Raw genomic sequence first — 22,948 nt, 5'->3', positions numbered from 1 at the left:
CTTTGCTGTATTTGAACATTAGTTCTAAAAACGTGGGGTTTTTTTTCTTCCGTAGATTCCTTAGGATATTCTACATATAGGATAGTGCCATCTGTGAATATAAAGATAGGTTTACTTTTTCCTTTCCTACCTGATGCTTTTTATTTATTTTTCTTGCTGATTGAACTGGCTAGATCCTCCAGTGCAATGTTGAGTAGAAGGGCAAGAGCAGATATTCTTGGCTTATTCTTGAACTTAGGAGGCATTCAATCTTTAAATATTAAATATAATTTTTACTGCAGTTATTTTGTAGATGCCATTTCAGATTCAGGAAATTGCCTTCTTTTACAAGTTTTTTGAAATATTTTATCATGCATGGATGTTGGATTTTGTCAAATGCCCATGAAGGTTTTGTTCTTTATTCTATTAATATGGTGTATTATGTTAATCGATTTCCAGATGTTGAGCAAACCTTGCATTCCTAGGATAAATCCCACTTGGTTACAGTATATAATCCTTTTTATATGCTGTTGGAATTGGTTTGCTAATATTTTGTTGAGGATTTTTGCATCTATTTTTATATGGATATTGGTCTGTCTTTGTTTAGCCTCCAAGCCTAGAATAGTTTTTACATTTTTATCTTGTCAAAAAAAAATCAAAAGAAGAAGAAGAAGATTTCTTGACATGTAAAAATGATATGAAATTCAAATTTCAGTGTCTATCTATAAATAAAATTCTATTGACACACAGCACACTCATTTATTTATCTATTGGCTATGGCCGCATTCACATTGCAACAGCAGAGTAGTTGCAATAGAGACTGTAGGTACAAAGCCTAGAATATTTATTACCTAACCTCTAACGACAAACATTTCTAACCCTGCTATAGATTATTAGTCATGTTTTTTTTCTTCTTCTTCTCTGTATGCGTAGTAATTTTTGGTTAATTGCTGGATGTTGTGGACATGGGCTACAGAGGTTTTTATGGCATCTTTCTCAAAAGAGCATTAAGTTTTAATCGGGAAAGCAATCGTCACCTTGATCATGTGGAGATTTGGCTTTAGGCTCTTTTAGAGAAGGCTTATTGTTTTGTCCTTAGTTCTAGGGTGTGGCTCTTACTACTATGACATGGTCCTTATACCTAGGGTATGGCCTTTTTTGCAGTCTCAATCAAAAGTCTGGGGGTTCACCAAATACTCACTACCATCACTGGACCTAAATACCAACCTCTATCCCTCTCAGCTCTGTGCTGCCTCTTAAATCTCTCTCCAACTCCCCAGCTTCCCAGCAGTTTTCTTTGCTGGACCTCCTGGAGTCTCACCCTGCACAGCTCATGAGTTGGCTCTGAGTGGAATTTTCACACAGAGTTTTTAAGGCTCCTTCTCCCAGGTCCTTCCTTTCTGGAACCCTGACCACCAAATCCTAGTGGCCTTCGCAGCTCTAAACTCTGATCTCTTCTCTTCTAGCCGGTGAGACTACCACTCTCTGATTGGCACTATTTCCTTGCACTGTGCTTTGGAAAATGTCCTCAGGGTAAAAGCTGGGATGAACATGGGACTCATTTAATGTGCCTCATTTATGTGTTTCTTTTCCCTAAATATCACAGCCTTACACTGGCTACTATCTAACATTTTATCCAGCTTTTAGAATTGTTCATGGGGAAAAGTTAATTCTAATACCATCCACTTCATCATGTCCTGTCCAGAGCAATTACTTTTTTAAAAACACCTTTCCTGCCAGATTCTTCGTCTACATTATTGCTAGTCTCATGTATCCTGAAAGTTCTTTATTATTGTCCTCACTTTTATTGATTAGAAAACTGATGCTCAGAAAGCTTTAAAACATTGCCTAAAATTAACCCAGATCATCAATAGAGCTGGAATTGGGACTAAGATTTCTTTGGCTCCAGTTTCTACTGTAACATGCTACCTACTTAGCCACTGACATATCAGTGTAAAAATTCCACACAAGAGTCACTACAATTTTACCCAAAACTTTGCATCAATATTTTTGTAGGTTAAAATGTTTAGAGGGAGAGGATACTGAAGTCATCAACTAAAAATGATAACTGAGGTTTACATGAAAGTTTTGCTCCCCTATTCACAGATAACTGATAACTTAACATAGTTAAAATAGAGAGAGTTTCTGGAGTATTACTGTGAACTGAACGCTTTTGTCCCCCTCTTCCTATTCATATGGTGAAGCCCTGATCCCCAATGTGATGTTATTTGGAGGTGAGTCTTTGGGAGGTAATTAGGTAAGGAGGATGGAGCCCTCATGAATGGGATTACTGCCCTTATCGGGAGAGACACAAGAGAGAGGATCTCTCTCTTTCTGCCATGTGAGGATACAGAAAGAAGGTTGCCGTTTGCAAACCAGCAAGAAGGGTCTCACCAGACACCAAATCTTCTGGGACTTTGATCTGGAACCTCCCAGCCTCCAGAACTGTGAGAAATAAATGTTTATTGTTCAAGCCGTATGGTATTTTGTTATAGCAGCCCAAACTGGCTAAGACAGAAATAATTTACAGATTTTCTTTGGCTAATATCTTGGGATATTGAAATAATCATGACCCATTTAGAGGAAACTATACTACTGGATCAGTGCCCTCATGAATATGGCAAGATTTCTGTTGACAGAGACTCAAGAGGTCACCATCGCAGCCTATTCTATGCTTTTGGAAATGGAACACTTGGCAAACAATACTTAGGAATTTTTAACCTATCAAAAATGTAGTCTGACCCTGGAAAATGAGCCTCTATTCACAACTAACGACACTAAGCTCCTTCTCTAGCCCTCCAGGTCGCTTATCAGGAAAGGTCAATTACAAACCCGCAAACAGTATTCTGAGCTTCCCCCAAAGGAATAAGTTTCTAAAACAGAAAACATAAAAATTACATAAATAAACAGAAAAGGGGTGTAAAATGTGCGAACAGTCTTTGAAACCTATTGTTTATTTCCCTGCTTTCTGTATATTTTTCATACCCACTAACACTATCTACAGATTGTCCTTGTTGATGAGAGGGGCTCACTCAAGTTCTGCCAATTATTTGGTCTCCCAGTTATTTTGTTCATTTCTCGAATATAAATTTAAACACCTACCCACTCTATTCCTTTTCCCTTGCCCCTCCCCACAAATTTCCCACCGGCTTTGCTTCCTTCTCTCCTGCCTGAGTTCAATTATGCAAATCAAAACTCTGAAGCGCTATCATTCTAGACGCCATGCCTTTAGTAGTGGGTGTTGAGTAGATTCCACCAGACTTAGGAGAGAAAGAAAAAGAGTAAGAGAATGCACAGGGACAGCTTATGGGCCACTGGGCATTTGCAGCAGCACAAGCAATTCTAGGCAACTCTTCAGCAATTTGGGGAGGATCATCAGCCACTTTTGGAGCATGAATTTGAAGCTTCATCCAATACAACACACAGGTGTAGTCTATGCTAAACAGATTAGTCAAAATGCCTGTTGACTCTGAGGTCTGAAACACAGGCCACATTCCACTCTTCCCTAGATGAGTTGAAACAGCTTCAAAAGGAGCAACATTAAAGAAGGTGTAGCTGAGAGCCGACTTCTGCTTCCTAAAGCAATTCAACAGAACTAGCACGTGTCTTAAGTGAAACTCAGATGATGTAATGGTAAGAGTGGAACGGAAATTTTCAATAGTGTTGTGCCACTAAGCACGACTGGTCAGGGAGAGGTAAACTGAGCAGTAGTGGGACCCTGGAATCCACATGTCACCACTAAAAAACCACATACAGATCCCCAACCTATTGCCTTCATCCTTTTTCCTTTTATTCAGAGCTGATGGAGGACAGATTTTGAGGCCAAGGAGGCAGCCGAAAGAAGAGAAATAGGCCTTCCCCACATTTTTCTGTTTAATTCCATGTCAGACACACTGCCATGACACTTGCAGTTTTAACACCTGTTTCTCTATCTCTCAAATGCCATTTAGCTACTTTTTAGGAGATGAGCACGGAGCACAGACTTGGAGGGTAAGAGGGATCTGATGCTGTGTCCCCTTTACAATAAGGAAGAATAAAGATGTAAGGCCAGAGACTGCTTCTAGGTCTTTTCTTAAGAGGAGGATTGAAATTTTACATCTCACCTCTTGTGCCTCTCCCATCTTGGTTTTCTCCTTGCTGACTCAGTGGAGATTTAGATCATTTGGATTCAGTAGTCCCTCTAGAGAATGACCAGATGCAAATGCAGACATTGAAGTGCAGACACAGCATCGAATCGTGATGTGCCAAAAACAGTCAAAGCAAAGCAAGCCAAATGTGAAGGAAGAGGGCACTGAAGCAACCGGTCATTCAAGGCAGGCACCTGAAATTACCGTAGACGTTGTTTGAATAGAGAGATTCTACCATGATTTGCTGCCAGGTTCAGGGGAAGTGCATTTTATTCCCATCTCCTGCATTTGGTGGGTTCCCCAAGGGCAAACTCATTGTGAACTATTAGAATTTTAATGCCTTGGTCATGTTTGTAAAAATTCTTCAGAGTGTCCTGTGCAAATCTCAGGTGGAAAACTCTGGAAGGAAAGGCTGTTGAGAAAGAATGAGAAGCGTGTTAATTATAAAAAGGAAAATGTTCTAATTTGGATGAATTTTTGTAGAAAAAGACCTCAGGGATATTTCAGGTGGTAACCGGGTTTTACATAAATTGAAATATACATTGGAGAGTTTTTTTTGGATAGCTATTTTCTCAGATTTTTGATGGTTAAAACAAAGGGCTCCCAATGTTGTTAAAGGGATGGGAACTTCTTAACCAATGAATCTTATTTTCTTTTTATCCTCCCCTCTCTCTTTCTCCTCTATCAATCGGACATAGTCCATTCCTTTCTTGAATATTACTTTGTCCTCAACCCCATTCTCTGTGGCAAATCCTATCAGCAGTATTTTTTATTTGCTGGTTTCCACTGCATTTGGATTCAGTGGTGGTATTAGCATAACTTTCTGTAAACATACTTATCTATCAAACATATTCAGCGCAAATAATTCCACGTACTGCAGTGAAATGGAAAATTTTTAAAAAATACGTATCATTGTTCACAGTAGAATCCCTATCTAGGCAATCTAGACAAAGGAGAATGTGAAAAATATCTGTCTCTTTAGAGTCAATTATTAACTGGGATCTGGACCAATAGGTATACGAGAGGCCTGGGACAAGAATCAGTTTCCTTTGGTAGCGGTATGGTCTTGTTCAGGTCTAAGATTTCTGTGCCAGATGCACGGGGGTTTTCCCCTTCAGCAGCGGAGCTCTCTGGTCATAGCATCGCTAAAGGAGCCGTCAGGGCCCCCTGCTGGGTGGTTTACCTCATTTAACTCTTACAACACCACGGGGAGAAAGACACCGGTAGCCCCGTTGCACCGAGGAGAATGTGCGTCAGAATTTAGGTAAATTGCTTAGGATCTCGCTGCTAATAAGTTTCAGAGGCACAAGGGGAACTCAAATCTGCCTATGTTCCTTTCACAGCGCTACAAAACAGAGGCGTTGGGTTGGTCTGACACGCTTTTTCCAGTTCCCAGGATGAATTCTTTGTAGGAAGTTGTTTCTCCTCCAATTTCCTCCAGCCCCATTGTGGTGAGTGTAGGTGTAATATTTAGGATGCTGGAGTTTGGATTTTTAATCCGGGGGCCAGCCCCTGTCTCAGCGTCCTGTCGCTGTCCCGGGATGGTGGTGCTAGATTCCGCGGCGTCTCGGCAGGATCGGGGAGTTCCCGCCAACTTAAGAGCGAGGAACTGTCCCCGGCCCCCAACGAAACATAAATAAGTAAATAAAACAAAACAATCAGCACAACGCAGCCGGTGAGCCTCCGGTGGCCGGGGGAGAGGAGGGTCGCGGGCAGTGAGGCACCTCCGGAGCGCCCTCTGGCGACAGCAGAGCGCGCGGGTCCCCCGCCCTGGCCCCCCTTCGCCGCCGCGGCGCCCCCGCCCGGCGCTTCGGCTCACTCTCGGTCTCTCACTCAGAGAGACACAGACGGCAGCTCTCCCAGCGCGCGGGGGACCGGCGGAGGCGGCGCCAACACCACCGCCGCCGCTAGCCCAGAGAAGACCTGGGCACGGGAGAGAAGCGAAACCCGAACCCCCATCCCCTCTCGCCGTGGGGGTCTTCTGAGCCGCCCGGCAGCTCCGCGCCCCCGCGCGACACCCTTGGCGGCCACTTCGCGGGGCGTGCCAGGACTTGGGGACGCGGCTCGAGAAGAGCCGGGGCAGGCGGCGGCGGCGGCGGCGCGAGGCTGCGCGCACCGGGACGGGAGCGGAGTGAGCGGCGGGCTGGGCGGCGGCGGCCGTAGCCGCGGGTGCCTCCCCGCCTCGCCGCCTCGCAGGCAGCGCCGCTTCCCCGGGCCGCGGCCGCCCGGCCGGCTCCTCTGCGCGTTCCCGGGCCCCGAGCCGGCGCGCGATGCGCCCGGCTGCGTTCTGATCGCCGCCGCGCCGCCGCCTCCGCCGCGATGATCCCCCCCGAGCCGCCGCAGCAGCAGCTGCAGCCGCCGCCGCCAGCCCCGCCGAACCATGTGGTGACCACCATCGAGAACCTGCCGGCCGAGGGCAGCGGCGGCGGCGGCAGCCTGTCCGCCTCCTCCCGGGCTGGCGTGCGCCAGAGGATCCGCAAAGTGCTGAACAGGTGAGCGCGGCGGGGGCGTGGGGCAGGGGCTGCGGGCGACCGGCCCGGGGTCCCCTCCGTCCCCTCGGCGGCCCGGAGGCCCTTTGGGACGGAGTCGCGGCCGGGGGAGACTGAGGACTCCGGGCGACCAGGCGCCCCGCGCTGGCGGAGAGGCCGCGCAGCTTTGTCCCAGAGCTGGGAGCCCTGGAGCGCCCGGGTGCCGGCTGGTCCGAGGCGGGAGTTCGGGGAGAGGCGGGGTCGCCTGCCTGGCTGCCGTGGGTCCGCACGCCCACTCTCGCACACGCATGGTGCTCACTTCCCTTTCCCACTCGTACCCCAGCTTGGCGCTCAGGGGCCGGGGGGACCCGAGGGTGGCGGGGCGGAGGCGGGAAGGCGCCGGGCTGCGGCGACGGCGTGCAAGTCTCCGGCCTCCCGCTGTCGTCTGCCCCGCCCGCCTGTCTCCGACCCCTCGCCGGGGGATAGGGTCGCGGCGACCGCTCGCGTGGGCGGGCGGGGGACCCACTTTTCCTGCCTGACGCTCCAGTCGCCACTCCGACTCTTCCCGGCTGGGAGCAGGGAAGGGAGGCTAGAGGCCTGGACCAGACCCACGCAAAGTGCAAAAATGTTGCAGGAAGGGGCGCCCGGTTCTTCCCGAGCGGGCTAAAGCCAGAGGAGGCGAACGCCTCCAGTGCTGGAATCTGCGCGGTGGATGGATCAAGGGCGAGGCGTTCCAGGAAGAGAACTCAGGTTGACGCGAAGATGCCCCCCGCCCCCATCCTGCCCCCCGCACCCCTGACTAGAATGCAATGTGAAGGGGTCTTAACTTCAGTAACTTGAAATGATTGAAGAGTTGACACAAAAATCGCATAGAAAATTGGTTTTGTGTGTTTTTATTTGGGTGCGTGCGTGCTTTTCAATGCATCTGTAGGGGTAACTCGTAAGGTCACTCTGTTCATACAGGTTTCTGTGTGGCACTGTATTGGGGTAACTGAGACTCCCCAAGGAATTCACATCGCTCTCTCTGGGGCTTAAAGCTCTAGAGGAAGCACAAAATATATACACAAATAGAAGCTTGAGAAAATCTCATTTAGGAGAGTGGTTTAATTTAGTTATGTCAAATCTCAAACCATTCGAGTCCCTTGTGAAGAAGACTTGACATGTATATTAGCTTACTTGTGGGTACTTCTGTCTGTTTCCATTTATGATCAAACAAATGAAATTCACTCCGAAGTGAGACATGAGTTGGTAAAAGAAAGTCAAGCCTTTACTTTGCTTTGATTTGTAGCTTAGAATAACACCTTCTGAAATATTACCTTTAAAAGATAGTGAGCAAAATATATCAAGATGATGCTGGCTCAGTACATATTATGTGGGGTTCCTATTCTTTATGAATACCTGTGGTTTTTTGAATTCCAAATGCCTTGACATTGGTTCTTTAAATTTTAAAGCAGAATATGTTAATTATTAATTTTTCTCATCAAACTGGAAAAAAAACCTGGTGGAATATTTCATTTATCTTGGCTTGATTGTAAGTTATTACTGATTCTGTGCAGGTTATTTCTTGATACATAATGAATCTTAGAGTCCAGAATAACAAGATCATTGAGGTAGGAATGAGGGGACCTGGGTTGTCATCATTCCTCTGCCACTAACTAGGCATGTGGCTTGGAGCACAGCCATTCATCTCCTTGAGACTCGGTTTCTGCACCTGTAAAATGTGTTTTATAATACTCGTCTTACCTCTCATCATAGTTTTGAGAATTAGATGAGATAATGCTGAAGAAAACATTTGGGAATGTACAAAGTCCTACACAAATTTATTTATTCAGCCGATTTCTGCTGCCTAAGGTGGGTCTGTGGAAGCATCATAAGCAAATTCACTGAAGCCACAGTACATCCTGGGTAGAACTTTGTGTTTTACTGAGCCTTCAGTGATCTGTGACACGAGTTGCACTATTCCTAATTTATAGAGGAGGAACTTAGGCTGAAGGGCTGGGTCAATGACATTTCATCCAAGTACATCTGTGAATGGAATCCTGGGGTTATAGCGTTTAGACTTCAACTAAAACAGTTATTTGTCTTTCCAAGTTCTTCAGAATTTTCAGTATAATGTTTTGTATTGAGTAAATGGTTTTTCCTTATCCTTAAAAGATAAGAAGAAAATACTTCTTTTGAGATAGAGCACCTTCGGTAAGAAGACTGAGAATAATCAGAATAAATGTAAAAATCTCAATGGAATAATTTTGTCAGCATGCTGATGGGCTTGGCTTTTGGGCCGTGGTTATGTCAACAGGAGACAGTGTTAGCAATGGCTGCTGAGTGACTGAGCTTTAAGTAAAAGCAAGAGTTGGGGGGGGAGTGGAATTTTGGAGATCCTGTGCCATTGGTTAGGTGTGGCTCCCCTTGTCTTCGAACCCTCCAGGTGTGTTGCGCTAATCAGTGATGCTCCAAGGCAGGCCCACTGGGGCCTAATCATAAGCATCTTTGTTAATTTTCTAAAAGCTTGAGATCACTTTTTCCTTCTTTTTCTCCTCCTCCTCCTCTGTCCTTAGTACTTCTATTCCCTTCACCTGCATTAGCCTATCTACTGGTTGTCTCTGGGCTTCAGCTGTTTCCTTTCATCTACCCTGGCATGCAGCAACTTAGCTGCTAACAGAAAGTGAAGTTACAAATCTGAAAGTTTGGAGCCAATATCAAAAATTTCCCTCCAACTTTTGGCATGCAGATATACGGTTGGCAGCATTCCATTGCTGTGAGCTGGCTGGTAGAGTCTCTTCAGTGACGGAATGAGGCATTGCGCCACTCTTGGCTCTTAGCATCCCACTGGGCCGAAGGGGCAGTGCTGAGAGACTGAGGATGGTGCAAAGGGACGAGAAGTTTAGACTGTGAGCAGTGCAAGCCTGGCGAACTGCCTGCCACTGCTCGCAGTCTATAACAATAGCTACCTGCCAACTCAGAGGAAGAAATGTGAACACATATGCCATCTATGTCTCAGCTACCTAGGGATAGGTAAAGAGAGAATTACTGATTAATCATTAACTAAAGGTACTTGCTCTCAAGAAGCTTAGAATGAAAATGTAGTGTTGCCTTAGTGAAATCTGCCTTACATTATCCTGCATCATTTTATGTTCTCAGCATAGCTCCATATCCATTCTCCTTTCTTCAATGGCTTCTAGAGATGGATTGCTGATGACAATTGGGACATCCCACTGATTGACTGCTCACTCTCTGTGGAGCAATTAGATTAGAATATAACAGTATCCAAGACTTTGGTGAAAGAGGAGGTGCTAGAAACTTTTCTTTTTAACCAGTTAGCAGGATGTGTTACATTCTTTCTCCCTGTCCTATTCAAAATTTTTTGACAATGAGATGCAAGAAATACAAGATGATTTAAATGCTAGAGTAATTGTTACTTCTTTAATTCCCAAAGATTTAGAAGAATGTATTGGTTCGAGCAAGGAAGAAATTATGGCGAACTTTTCTTCACTATTTCTTAGCATGGAATACTATTTATCACCCTGCCACAGGCAAGCAAGATATGACAAAGAAGAAAATACTTCAAGGGCAAAAGTGGGTGACCCTCTCACAGAAACTGCTGATACTGTTACTGGACCAAACATGCGTCTCTTCTTGGGAGTTAAATCAAACTGCACCAGAAGTAGTTGTTTCACAAAGTAGAATTTTTGTTTGTGGCATGCAGCAAAGAAGAATGAAGACATGGGAATAATTTCACAAAGCTCTGCCTCCCCCCCAGCACAGAGAGGCTGGTACCTTTATTTGGGGTAGGAAATGAACATTCGAAGGGGATGTTTCATCATGGCGTGTAGAGGTGGGCATAAGTTTGCACATGCGTGGTTTGAAATCATGCTTCTACATACACTGTTTGATATAAAAATGGCTGCTTCGCGCCTCCCAGAGAAGGGGAATTTACGGTATTAATGAGGGCTGGTCACTTTTAGCACAGCTCTCTGCCTACCTGTGCAGGTCTCAGTCTTGTGGTTGCAGTCTGGGCCCGTGTGGTCCATTTCAGAGTGACTGGCTCCTGGGCTGTTGTCCCTTAGAACTTCTTGGAACATAGCTGAAAACCGCGTAAGTTCAAGGCCCCAAGGTGTTAGATAAAGGAGCACCTGCATCTTTCAAGACAAGAGAATTAGGTCAAATGCAGAGGTTAGAACTTAGGAAAGACAAAAGAAGCAGGCTAGGGTCCATGTTTGGTGACAAAATCCGTAGATTTCTTAGAAACATATAAGAGTAGATACTGATCTATATAGTATCTGAAGATTTTCCTTTCTAAAATGATTCCTTAACAAAATATTTGTGAAAAACAAGTTGCAGTTTGTTTTGTGTTTTGCATATGTGTGGTTTTATTTGTCTTTCCCCATTTGAATATTATTTTCAGATCTTAACAAAAATTACTATGAGTTTCTAGTTTTGACTCACTTTCTTCCTAATAAGAGATACATTGAACTGTCTTAAGCTGTAAAAGGTTTCTTTTTGAGTCTTGTGGTGGGTGTGTTTAATCACTAGAATGAAACCTATTGGTGTGATCCTGGGTCATCCATTCATTTGATTTGGAACTAACTGATTTCCAACTTACATTTAGATTCATTTTATTAATTTCCAAATTTCTGAAACATTTTTGAATTGAAACCAAGGAGCATTAAAGAGGGTACATAGGAGAGTTGGGAGCAAGCCTACATGAAATCAACGTCTATGTGGAAAGTTGCCATACGAGCTGGGACAATATGTATTTATATATAGTTTGTCTGAGTCATTAAATAGGGTGGACAGAACATGGTGAACCAACAGAATGGCTGCCAAGGAACAGGGTTATGCATGAACCAAGTGTTAGGTACAGTTGATGGAGCCGTATTATAATTTAGATGATCCTTTTTTGTTGAATGGGAATGCTTTTGTTAAAAAATTGATAGTCTCTTCCTCAAGCTGCTCCTTCTGACAGATGTCAAAATGAAGGGAAAGACTGACTATTAATGGGATAATTGATACAAAATATTCCAAATGGAATCAGGTGGTGTGATTAAAAACAGACATTTCTACGATCAGTAGTAAACAAAGGATGTCTGCAAGATGCATTTATTTTTAACTAAAGGACAAAATTATAAAAATAAAAGATCATCCAGTATACTTATTTTTATGCATGGGCTTGGAGAAATGAATGTTCATATTAAAAGAATATTTGGTTTGCCTCGGATAAAGATGATGCATTCCCAAGTAATTAATGTGTAAGAGAATGGATGTATCTTTGTGTAATTTTTCTTTGACCTTTTGCTATGTCAAGATCCTTCACTGAATCAGGGTCATCCTAATAGATGTCTATTTTTACTCTGCACTGCTGTAGATGTAGATGGTATAGGAAATGAGTTGGCTGCCCATATAGTTCGGAAGTTACTTCATGCAAGAGCTGATTTATTATTTAATTGCCATTTCTCATAAAAGTAGAATGCAGAATGCGAAAGTGCCACCATCAGGTTTTAGTTGAGCTTTCTCATTCATTTGAGTTCAGGCCAATGAGCATTTACCGTACATTGTTGAAACACATTAATTCTTGATTATGTTTCTGAAAAACTATGCTTAGGAAGTCAAAGTCCAATAGACACATGGAAAACTACCCCATAAATATTTGGCATGTTTCTTGACTGTGGCATGAACATATACGAGTACACGTTCATTTATTCTTTTTTTTAATGGTCAAAATCACATAACATAAAATGTATGGTTTTTAAAGTGTAAGGTACAGTAGTGTTAACTGTATACACATTGTTATGCAACAGATCTCTAGAAATTTTTCATCTTGCCAAACTGAAAAGCTGTATCTGTTGAACAACAACTCCTCTTTTCCGCTTCCCCACTTACCCAGGCCACCGCCATTCTACTTTCTGTTTCTAAGAGTTTGATTATTTTGGATACCTCATAGTAATAGAATCATGCAGTGTTTGTCTTTTTGTGACTGGCTTATTTCACTTAACATAATGTGCTCAGGGTTCACCCACGTTGTCTCAAATGGCAGAATTTCCTTCATTTTTAAGGCTAGATGATATTCCATTTTTTAAATCTGTTCATCCGTTGATGGACATTTAGGTTGCTTCCATCTCTTGGCTATTGTGAATAAAGCTGCAATGAACATAAAGGTGCAAATATCTCTTCAAGATCCTGTTTTTAATGTTTTGGGATACATACCCAGAAGTGAAATTGCTGGATCATATGGTGATCCTATTTTTAATTTTTTGAAGAACCTCCATACTGTTTTCATAGCAGTGGCACCATTTGATATTCTCACCAACAGTTGGTGGAAGAACTGGATGCTTTATTATATAATTCGATACAACCCAATGAAAGTGTTTGAGCTAAAATTATCATTTAGACAGTGCCTCAAATTCTTAAATTTTACCTTATAAAGCATACGTTTGTATTATAAAATTTTACAGCATATGTTATTTTCATAATAGTGAAAGTTGTTGTCATCCTTTTATAGATACTGATTTTATAGAAAATAATTTTTGTGGTCACACAGCTAAGTAGTTTTATAAGACTCCAGAGGCAGGAGAGACCACGCTAGGCTGGAGACAGGGTAGGAAGGTTCAGGGATGGCATGTTTCCTTGGCATTGAAAGATGGTGGCTTAGTCGGCTTGGGCTGCTCTAGCAAAATGCCGTGGCCTGGGTGTCTTAAACAACAGACATTTAGTTTTCACAGTTCTAGCGGCTGGAAAGTCTGAGATCCAGCAGATTTGGTGTTTGGTGAGGGCCTTCTTCTTGACTTACAGACAGCTGTCCTCTCATATCCTCTCATGGTGGAGTGTGGGGGTGGGAGAGAGGGAGGGGGGAGAGCTCTCCTGTCTCTTATAAGGGCACTAATTCCATCATGGGGGCTCCACCCTCATGACCTCATCTAAACCTAATTGGCTCCCGAAGCTCCCACCTCCAAATACCATCACTTTGGGAATTAGGGCTTCAACACATGAATTTTGGGGGGACATAAACATTGAATTCATAGCAGATGGGTAGGATAGGAACATGCACGAGAAGAAGGATGAGAGAAAAGATAAACCAAATATGGGGTAAAAGATCGAAGGAGGATTAAGTGTCCAGTTTGACAATAATATGTGTGGATATAAAAGGCAGTAGTGAAGTACGACTAGAATTGTAGGATGGAGTCAGATAAGGGAAAGGCTTACATGCTCCAATAAGGAGTTCGACTTCATTCTGTGGGTTATTATTATTGCAGGTTATTGAGTAGAGGAAGGACATGATCAGAGATGTGCCTGAACATGATATTCTGGCCAAAATCTCTAGGACAGATGGAGAGGGGAGGGACAGGGGGGATCAGCTGGGGGCTACTATGGCCGTTTAGGAGAGAGGAGACTGGAGTCTCCATTGGATGGAGGTAGTCAGAATGGAGAGAGAGGTGCTGTGATTTGAACAGAATCTGAATCAGAGTCAGGGAGAGGAAAATTAGGTTAGATTATTTTGGGGAGAGCACCCCAACAGTACCTGCATCATAGTGGATGTTTAATACTTGTTTATTGAAAGGTTTTTTAAAAGTTGCTACAAGGAAGGGATCTGCTCACCAGGGCAGAGGAGACCTGGGATGTTGCACAAGCTAGACAGGCTGCCAGGAGGACAGCAGCCAGCCACTCACAGCATGGTTCACGGACCTGTACTGATCCACAAACTGTGAGAAGAACAGAAATCGAGAGTAAACATTTAGAAATATGCGTAGCAATTTAACAGGGTAATTTTATCTATTTTCTTCTAATATTAAAAACTGGGTCATGTATTTTAGTAAATTTTTGTTTTTTGCCATTTTTATTTTTTCTAGTAGTTGATTTTTTCAGCTGTATTTTACAAAAGTATTGTCTGCAATGAATTGAAAAAAAAAAAATTGATGTTTTACAGCAGATAGTTTGAGAAGCACTGGTCCCAGCCCAATATCCAAGAGGGAGCAACAGTGAGTCTGGATTCTGGAAGAACATCTAATTGTGGAGTCGGGGGTCCACATAGTGGTAGCATTACACTGGTGCAAGTCCCAGCCGTGGGAATCCGTACATTCCAGCTGGGAATGTGGAGGCAGCAGGTTAGGCTTGACAATGGCTACATTAAGTAACAAGGACTCAACCCGATAGCTTGGGTTGGAGCTCCCACCTTAAAGGGGTCCCCTGGAGCATTAGGCAGAGAAGCTCTTTAGAAGTGAGAAGGAGTACAGCGCAATACCCCAGTTCTGTAGAATGGGCTGTAAGCGGAGGGTGCTACCTTTCAGGGATCACAAAGTTGAGGAGAGCAGATTCTAGATCTGAGTGACAGAAAGGAGGGTCAGGGTTTCATGGGGACTCAGCATGAAAGGCGGGACCACTGGTGTGGCTTTACTTCAAGCTCTGAGGAGCACAGAATAGGAACTGTTCAAGCCAGTCAACAAATAATTACTGTGCCAGGTAAGAGGCACCGCTCTCTAGATATTGGGGATACTGTAGGAACAAGACATAAAGACCTCCACTCTTGTAGAGACTGCATTCTAGCTGGGGGCAAGCAATAAACAAATGCATAAGAAAGATATCCAAGGATGCTAAATACTGTACAAAGAATTAAAGTGGGGCGATGTGACAGAGGGGTAATGGGTGGTACTTTATTTACCTCCAGGGGTCAGAAGAGGCCTCTCTCTCTCTGGTGACATTGAAGCTAAAATCGGAGTCAGCAGAAGGAACTGGCCATTCAAGAGTCAGAAGGAAGTGCGTTCCAGGCAGAAATGTTAAGATGAGACAAGCAGGGGTAATGAACTGAAAGAAAGGGAGGCTGGAGTGCAAGGAGGGGAGAGTCAGAGGCTGGGAGATCACAGAGGGAGACAGACTGGAGATCAAAAGAGGGCCAGGAGAGGAGTTGTGTTTTATTCTAAGTGGGGTGGGGAGCAATGGGAAGATTTTAAGCAGAGAGGTAATCTAGTTAATGTTTTGAGAAGACCACTCTGGCTGCTGTTGATTGCAGGAGAGGTAAGCGGCTGCTGGAGGAAAGAGGTGTGGGAGGGCTGGACTGGAGGGTAAGTGGAGGTGGAGAGAAACGATTGCGTTTTGGAGTGATTCGCACTGGGAATTGGAATCCATGGGACTGGATGAGTGATTTGATAAGCCTGCCGAGGGAAAAGAATAAAGAAAAATTCCAGTTTGAGGGGCTTGAGTAATTGGGTGAGTGATGGTGCCATTGGGAAAGACAGGGAGAGGAACGTGTTTGTGGGTAGAAAGTCAAGAGTTTACTCCCGGCAAGTTCAGTTAGAGATGTCTAGCAGAAATGTCAAATGACAGCTGGAGTATGGGATTCTGGGGAGAAATCAGAGGCTAGGGATTTGGATTTGGGAGTCGTTGGGGTGGTCCTAGATGAGATCATTTGGAGACAGTGTGTCGACAGAGGAGAAGAGTCCCAAGGTCTGTCTGGGGAGCACACCAACTTCCGAGTCAGACAGAGGAGGAAGACCCGCAGAGGAACTGGAGAAGGAGGGATCTGACGTAGGAGGGAGAACAGGAGAGTGTGGTGTTCAGAAGCCAAGGGAAGGAAGTGTTTCAAGAGGGAGGAAATAAGCAGTCCACTGCGCTGAGAGTAATTGAGGAAAGGGCAGAGAAATGATCAATGGCTCAGCGACATAGAGGACTTGGGGGCCGTGACAAGCCCAGGTTCAGAGTGGTGGTGCAGATGGAAGCCTGGATGGAATGATTTGGGGAGGGACTGTGGTGGGGAGTGCAAAACATAACTTTGGAGAAGTTTTGCCTTAACCAGGAGCAGAGTAAAGGGAGGATCTTTTAATAGAGGAGATAATACAAAAGGCCTGTGTGGTGATGGGAATGATTTAGTGGTGAGGGGAAAATTGCATATGCAAGAAGCATTGGGGTAAAGGAGGGAGGGAAACCTAGGATGTCAGATCCAAAGCACAGAGGGAGGGGTTGACCTTTGAGAGGAGCCAGGACACTCGCCGTGGTACAGGAAGGGAGGCAGAGAGTGTGGGTATAAATGAAAGTAAATTGGTAGATTTGGCAGTGGGAGTAAATGGCAGTTCCTGGCTGGTGAATTCCGAGACAAGGATATCATTGATGATGAAGGTGCTAGGTGGTGGGAGACGGGTGTAGGATGTTTGTACAGAGAGAAGTGGGAAATAGTCATTTTGAGGAATCAGAAAGGATACATGCTAAAGAAATATAGTAAGATTTAAGGGCAGTGCTGTGCGCTTATTTGACATTTGTGGTGGGGATGAGGTGGGGGGGTGTGATGGGCAGAAAGAAGCCACTGCTATTTAGAGCCTGCCTTGGGAAGGGTTACCTCAGAAACAGATCTGGGTCCAAGCTGCTGGCAAGCAAAGAGCCATCAGTGAATTCACCCAGGAAGAAGTGAGGATAGTGGTGCAAGGGCACAGTGGAGGGAGCTCAGTAGGACTTTGGTCCTGATTATATTTGGGACTGGAGTGTGAGAGAGAGGAGAGAGAATTAAAAGTCACTTAGAGATTCTGTGTCTGGACCACTGGAGTGATGGTGTCCCCTTTAGAATGTGATATGTTCTGTCTCAGGCAATTGACTTAACTTTGGGGGGGGGGGCCTCAATTTTCTCATTTGTATACGGTTCAAGTAATCCTAGCCCTTCATTTCCCATTGCATTTGGGGGATTTTAAAATGAAATAACATCCAGGAGAGGGCTTGGAAAGATGCCGGGCACTATGCACTTGTTATCCTGGTCGCAAAATTAAAACAGGAGCGCGGGTTTTTGTGGCTTTGGGCTGTGGTCGGGTGACCCACGCCCTCAGCTCCCAGCCAACTGGGACGCAGGTGCTGCTGGGGGCCTGTCGTTTTTCTCCTGAGCCTTGTCAGCCAGAGTCTGAAGTGAAACCCACCCATCTACGAACAAGGCACAAGTCTTTAGTTCAGTGTGTTCCTTGTTTTGAAAGCTAGGTATATTTAAGGTTTCTTGGTGTTGTTTTAAGAAAGCCTCTTCTTGGGAAGACTAATTAGCCAGAAGGCATGTGTCCTGCTGTCTGATTGTGCCTCTCGGAGGGAGGGTGCTTCGACAGTACCTGTGGTTTGAAAAAGAGAGTTTGACAGGCTTCAGGAGAGGGTTAGTGCCTCTTGAACCGGGGAGGTTTGGAAATGAGCGTGGGCCTAAAAGGCTCCATAGAGGCCGGCAGTGGGACAGACAGAGCCGCTCAGAAGGAAGGGACAGAGTAGCTTTAATGTGCTAATGAGGGGAGCCCAGATGCCAGCAGGATCAGAGGAGCTCTTTGTGACACTGGGTTCCCGGGGATGGCTGGAGTCTCTGTCCCTATCTGGATCCTGCTGCAGGCAGGAGAAACACTGCGCTCTCAGAGAGGGGCCCTTTCCTCAGCAGGTCGCCTTACAGACCGCTCTGAATGCTGGTGGGCAGTGAGGGGCTGTGGAAAATCCCAGAATGGGGTGACTGCTTGAAAACAGGGAGGCTGTGAGCTGAGAGGAGGTGTGTGTGTGGGGAGGACAGAGGATGGGAATGGGGCGATGTCTCCTGGAGGGTGTATGTAGTTAGAGAGCTAAGAAGGGTATTCGCGGCTTCACAGAATTCACTGTTGTCCCTCTAGTACTGCCAAGCTTGGTGTGTGGTGTTCAAGCCAGTCTAAAAGAAGGTGATCTGGCCTTGAAAATAGTGCGAGTCAGTTTCTGGATAGTTACGGAGCACATCTGAAACATCGCAAAAGCCTCCAAGCCAAAAACTACCATCGCCCAGTGCGGCTGGGATGAAATTCACGTTCTGGTTATGTCATTCAGTGGTTGCTCCAGAATTCTGGGTGGGGAGGGGTGAGGGACACCCATGTAGTTGGAAGCAGGGTCAGGAACTCTTTCTGAAGTGGGATTTGCATAACAAGAGCACGGTATTTACAAAGATTGTGTGTTGACCCCATCTACTGATGCAGAGATTGGGTGACGAAAGCGCCCCCAGCCTCCTCTTAATGCTGCCTCTGGATTTCATCATAACAACTAGGGTTGTTAACTGTCTCTGGATATGAGATCCCAGATAAGACGGACAAATGAAGTTGGTCAATCCATCAATCCGTGGTATCTTGACCTTTCCTTTGGCTCCCACTTTTCCTTTCTGAATCTTTCTGGGACTATGTAAATATTTAAATAGAATCTATGTAATATGTTATATATATTATTTTCCAAATAATGTACGTATATTAGATATTATTTGTAATGAATCTTTGTGTATCCATTTATCTCTTTCTGTCCTGCTCTGTTTCTCTCCGTCGTGCGCGCGCGCGCACACACACACACACACACACACACACACACAGACTGATAGATAGAAGATAGTTTTCCACTTGGAATAATTTGTCTTCCTTATTTAAAGATAGCCCTCAAATTTCCTTGCCATGCTTTTTTTTGGCTCAGAGTTGGTTCAAGAAGCGTGCTTTATTTTTAATGTGTCTTATTTTTATTTTGGAACCACACTGAATTGGTATCACCTAAGAAGACAAAAATATTCAGTGTGGAATTATCCATGAGCTAGCTGTATCTGAAGGTGTGACTGCACCTATAGAACAGCCACCCCTTAAGGATCGCCCCCAATTTCGCTGAGCCATTTATGGTTTCGTTACAACACTTCAGCTCCAGGTGATCATGAGTCCGGTGACTTGACTTTAAAAATTTACCTTTTGCCTACTCTGATTCTAATAGTTTCTGTGATTTTAATGCTTTTCAGGCAAAATTCTTCTCTATTATTCTTTTAAATTCCTCTTTTCCTTGATGCTTCCCATTTATTTCCTGCCCCTAATGGGATACATGTTCTTTGGAACGACCTTCCCTAGTGAAAGCAGGTGCTCTCAGCCTGAGGAAGTATAGGCAGCGAGGAGCTTGCGTGCACTGGTTATAGAAAATTGATCGTTTACAACTCTAATGCTGATAAATGGATTCATTTGTGTCCAATGCAAAGAGACCATAATTATTACCTCCTTAGAAGCAAAGTTAGTTGCAACCTGAGAGTACACCTTTGACGATGATGGAAGAAAAGCACTGCTTAAAGCGTTTATAGCAATGGGTATCAGATTGCTCATTTGGGATATCAGTTTGTCAAAGAAAAGGGCGATTATGAAAAGTATGCAACTGGGAAGGCCTGTTGAATGGGCTGGTGTTCCAGGACTGCAATTTTTGGGGAAGTTTGTGTTGGTGAATTGAGATACGACAAAAAATTTCTTAGCAGCACTGTCATCTCCCTGCCTTCCTTTGTCACCACTGGAAAGCAGTTCTTTGGCTTTAGGAACCTGACAGTTCTCTCCCTTTTTAGTTGCTATTGGAGAAGTAGGTAAAGGAAACAGAGTCAGAAATGCACTCTTTTTCTAAAAATGAAATTTCCACAGCCTGGTATACTCTACCACAAACTCTTCCAAATGGTGCTTGGGAGAGATAAGTCATGTTCAAGAAACAAAGGAGTTTTAAAGTGAAATGCATAAGGAAACAAAATGTTGGGGCGGGGAGGGAGGAGGGAAACCTTGCCAGGAACTAGCCTTTTATTTCTAGTATACTCTGCTGTTTTAACCATTAAAGTAATTGGCTTCATGAGGCATAGACTGTTGCTTCTTGACCCATCTTAGGGGAATGCTAGCAAGTGAACAAAGTCACAGAAGCCATGTGACATGTTAATGAATGAAAGGCACCTTCATTCCACGTCAGAATTCCCATTCTGGTGAATTATTCATTTTCTCTGTGGAAATATTTTGAACTTAAGAAATGAATAAAGTAAAGCAATGAGTGGCATCATAAAGCCCTGAGCCTCAATTTCAAGGTTACTAGGCAGGGCCACGAGTGCTGTAGGGTACACTCTGATAGAGGAGCTCAGTCTATGAGACATTATAGCTCTTCATCCAAAACCCAAAGGCATCGGTGCTTCTGGAAACCTGCTTGACATCCGGCCCCCGACCCCCAGGTCTGGTTAGATGACCCATTCAACATGCTGGCTGTTTCTTGTCCTTCACACTCTACAATATTTACTTGTCTAAACCTTCCTAATGGCTTGTAGGTCCACGAGGGTGTTCTCTACCCAAGATCTTACATAGAACCCGGCACAAAGCAAGTGCTCGTAAATATTTGTTGAACGAAGGAGCAAATAATCTGCTAGAGGCCCCTTCAAAAGAGAAATTACTTTCAGCAAGTTGATCATTTTATTTTCTCAAATCATGTGTGTGATAGTGCCTGGCACAAAGGAGGTACTCAATGAATTTCAGTTTTAATTGTTTTTTTTAAATCAATCTATGGAAAGGTAGGAGATACAGGAAAGCATAGAAAGGTAATTTGAATGGTACCAGAGTTAGGAAAGCACTGCAGTGCACTGCTTAAGTCCTACTCACACTTCAAAACTTGATGCTGTTTCTATCAGCCTTCTTTCCCAAAAGTTTTCAATTCTGTCTGCCAAGAAATTTCCCTTGGGATAATCAGTTGTAGATATAAAAATAGAAGTCGCTTAAAGCTCGTTATAGGCAGAAGAGGTTAAGAACAGGGCTAGATTGCTTACTTGAGCATCTGAGTACTCCGATCTTGAGGACCTCAGTTTCTTATCTGTTCACAGGTTGTTGTGAGGACCAAAAGACAAAACATATATACAGGACTCAGAACAGCATCTGACATAGAGAAAGTCTACTCGGAGTTGTACTATTATTCTTACAGTGATGCACCACGTAATGATGTTTCAGTCAATGACTGACCACGTATATGATGGTGGTCCCATAAGATTAGTACCATACAGCCTCGGTGTGTAGTAGGCTAGACCATCTAGGTTTGTGTAAGTGCACTGTATGATGTTTGCACAGTGATAAAATCCCCTAAAGATGCGTTTCTCAGAATGTATCCCCGTCAATAAGTGATGCATGACTGTATTATTATTATCACTAGCAGGTAAAAAGCTTGGGAAAAAATAAAGAAGAAGCAATCCAATTGCTGAGGAAACTACATGAAAGTAGAGCCCATGTCCAGCTTGTTTAGTGCTTTCTATCCAGTGCCCAGCATAGCCCTTGAACATAATAATGTTGATTGTACTTGTTTAATGAATTAATGGTTTACTTATGGTGGTCTGGGGCAGGAAAGCTAAGAGGGTTGTATGGTAGTTAGAATCCCAGCTCAAAGTAGGCAAGGAGAAGAGAGAACGACATTTCTTCTTCCTCTTTGTAAATATTTTCCTAAACAATTTCAACCAGTTAGAAATTAATTTGAGTTAAATTTCTTCTTTAAATAAGTCACCCTGGAAAAATTAAGCAAGATTAGATTTATATCCTTTGTATGTCTGCTCCAAGGAAGGCAGTCCTAATTGTGACTAGGAGATGCAAACACATAAGGTTAGGTCTCTGTTCTCAAGTGTGTTTTAATCTACTTAATCAGTTATTATTTCAGTCAGTCGATTAGATTGCTTTCCTCTTAGCTGAAATCAGTCACAGGGAAGGATGGAGCATTACCTGAAGGCGTCTTTGAAACATGGGACGTTGGGCATGAGGGCAGGGCTGGCTGGCTTTTTACAGTGGGGGAGTTGTACCCCTGTAAGCATTTTGGGGTAAAGGAGAAGAACACACGGTGTGGGAACCATCAGGGATCAAGTTTGCTGTCTCTGAAGTATGTCCACAACTCTCCACCAGTGGGATCGGGCATCACTTCCCCCGGAGATTTTCAGAGGCATACTGGTCAATAAATGTTTGAGAACGTGTCTATGCGACAGCTGTGAGAATTTTGACAAGTCATTTGAAATACGTGGTCACTAAATCCCTGTCCGGCTCTTATGGTCTATGGTTATATATGACAATAAAGCCCAAGGACCTTCTGACAAATCAAATGGAGTTTGTTTCTAAAGCATAAGTGTAGTCTTTCTTCTTCATGTACTGGTACCTAAGCATAAAATGACAGCTCAGCTGTTTCAGCAGTGGTTCCTGTGTCTTTGTGACCTGGGGGCAAACAGCCCATGCAGAGAGTTTAGAAGTTAAAGATCCTGCATGCTAGACTAGAGTTCCAACCAGAGAATTATTACATACCTCAGTGTATTTAGATAAAGCCTGTAGAGCAGGTTATCTACACTGGAATAGAATGAATATTAACATACATATTTTTTTCTAAAAGTAGTTGGCTTTTAAACACCTATTCTAGAACACGCAAATGGGACACCTTGAGCAGCAGGACAGTCCCAGAGGGTTGCTCTCTGTGACAGCCTTTCTTTTCCTCTCTCTGGCCTTTGTTGCATCACTAAGGCGGAGTGTTTTATCCAGTGTAGAGTGATGGAAACTTCTGCTTTATGATATTATCAAGGATCTGCCTACATAAAAAAGAGTAATGAAGTCATTTGGCTTACATTCTTGATATCATTTGTATTGCCTCTGTGCAGGG

At 44.0% G+C, this 22,948-nt stretch overlaps 1 protein-coding gene across 1 annotated transcript in view; it reads left to right on the top strand.

Moving 5' to 3' along the window:
* Window positions 1-6,420: 6,420 nt before the first annotated feature.
* SLC35F1 (solute carrier family 35 member F1) overlaps window positions 6,421-22,948 on the top strand; it is a 370,475-nt gene continuing 353,947 nt past the window's right edge. Inside the window, exon 1 of the mRNA XM_046676589.1 lies at window positions 6,421-6,598. Coding sequence (XP_046532545.1) covers window positions 6,426-6,598 — 173 coding nt within the window. The 5' untranslated portion in view covers window positions 6,421-6,425. The remainder of the gene's footprint in view (window positions 6,599-22,948) is intronic.

The sequence above is a fragment of the Equus quagga genome, chromosome 11, assembly GCF_021613505.1.
Source record: "Equus quagga isolate Etosha38 chromosome 11, UCLA_HA_Equagga_1.0, whole genome shotgun sequence".
Taxonomy (NCBI): Eukaryota; Metazoa; Chordata; class Mammalia; order Perissodactyla; family Equidae; genus Equus; species Equus quagga.
The sequence above is the reverse complement of the archived record's forward strand: the minus strand, read 5'-3'. Positions and strand labels throughout refer to the sequence as shown.